Consider the following 1503-nt stretch of genomic DNA (forward strand, 5'->3'; position numbering starts at 1 on the left):
TGCTAAATTCTATAGAGTAGACGCTTTACAAACAAAGATGTACAAATCAATCGTTCAGAGTCGACGCTATCATTCCTGGCAAGCTTCCAAGCTTCGAAACTCACGATCTCCGCGAACTATTTAGCTCGTGGGTGTGCCCCTTTATAAATAAACAACCACAGACGAGTACATTTTTGCCAGCCTCTTGGTTACGGTACGTAATGCGTTGGTGTGTGTGATGGATTATACTGCGTAAATATAGATTAACTGGATTACGGCTGTTGTACACTAAATGCAAAGCGATAAAAAGATATAATCTTAAAACAAATGTAATGCGAGAAAAAAATGTCCAATGTCTTGGAGATGGGAGTTTTGAAATACTAAGGGCCTGTCTCACCAAATTGGAAATTGATAACAATCTAACATGTAAGTTATGTGATGGAATTGTCGGATTATGTTCTCTTATATGACAGTGACGTCATTTTTAAGCTGCCTGAGCCTCTATCAGCCAGTGATGGGACAGGTCTTAGGTCACTTTATCCAAACTGTTTAAAAATGAAAACCATGGCATAGTAAGTTCATTCTAATTTATGTTCGAAGCAAATCAATAAAATCGTCTAAAGCCTTTCTTAGTTTTATATCCTTCTGTGCGTCTTGGTTGATTTCTCTCTGGATATTTCTCCCATCTCAGTCTATGATTATTATTCTGGTCTGAAATAATCGCTTTCATTTGTATTTCCATTAGCTATCGCTACGCATTCGCTACGCGTTAGGTGGAACACAAGGCTCCGTTTTATGACATCGTTAGGGGCTCGACTAAGTTCAGTATTTGCCAAACGTTCAGGTTTAGTTACGTAAGAGAATCTATTTGTAGATATGACGTCAATCATTTTGTTTCACGCAACGCCGCATTGTTTTTGTGCCAATGCAAAAAAGTTAAGCACGTGATGAAAGCTTGTTGTCTTTATTTTTTGGGGACAGCTAAAATAGTGTTGCTATTTTCAAAATAGGTAAAACAATAAGTTATTACTTTACATCTATAAGTGATTTACTTGAGAATCTTATTGCCTTTCCATACTTTATTTCCTTCACTAATCAACTTGGCTTTGTCAAATAAATATTAATGACTAGCTTTCGCCCGCGACTCCGTCTATGTGGAATAAAAAAAAACAAAAGTAAGTAGCCTATGTGTTCTTCCAGACTATCCTCTACATATGTGTCAAATTTCATCGAGATCGGTTCAGCAGTTTAGGCTACAAACTCTAACAAACATCCATCTAAACTTTCGCATTTATAATATTAGTATGAAGTATGATGTACTACTAAAGGTAATAATAGAATTACATAAACGTAAAGCATTTACTTAGTTTAAAACTTATGGCATTGTTTAACTCAGTATTTTGATCTTCCTTCCATAAATCTATGTCTGTGGTAGTTTCGTCATCGGACGACACGACAGACCGCCAGGTACCATCCTCACCATCTCGATGGCTGGCATTCCACAACCGTGCGGTTTTCGCGGAA

General features: G+C 37.1%; 1 protein-coding gene across 1 annotated transcript in view; it reads left to right on the forward strand.

The window, feature by feature from the left end:
* Window positions 1-311: 311 nt before the first annotated feature.
* The window catches only part of LOC106105857 (facilitated trehalose transporter Tret1-like), a 4542-nt gene continuing 3350 nt past the window's right edge, over window positions 312-1503 (forward strand). The window contains exon 1 of the mRNA XM_013286314.1: window positions 312-405. Within this exon, the coding sequence (XP_013141768.1) occupies window positions 312-405 (94 nt within the window). The remainder of the gene's footprint in view (window positions 406-1503) is intronic.

This window comes from Papilio polytes, unplaced genomic scaffold (assembly GCF_000836215.1).
Source record: "Papilio polytes unplaced genomic scaffold, Ppol_1.0 DF822622.1, whole genome shotgun sequence".
Taxonomy (NCBI): Eukaryota; Metazoa; Arthropoda; class Insecta; order Lepidoptera; family Papilionidae; genus Papilio; species Papilio polytes.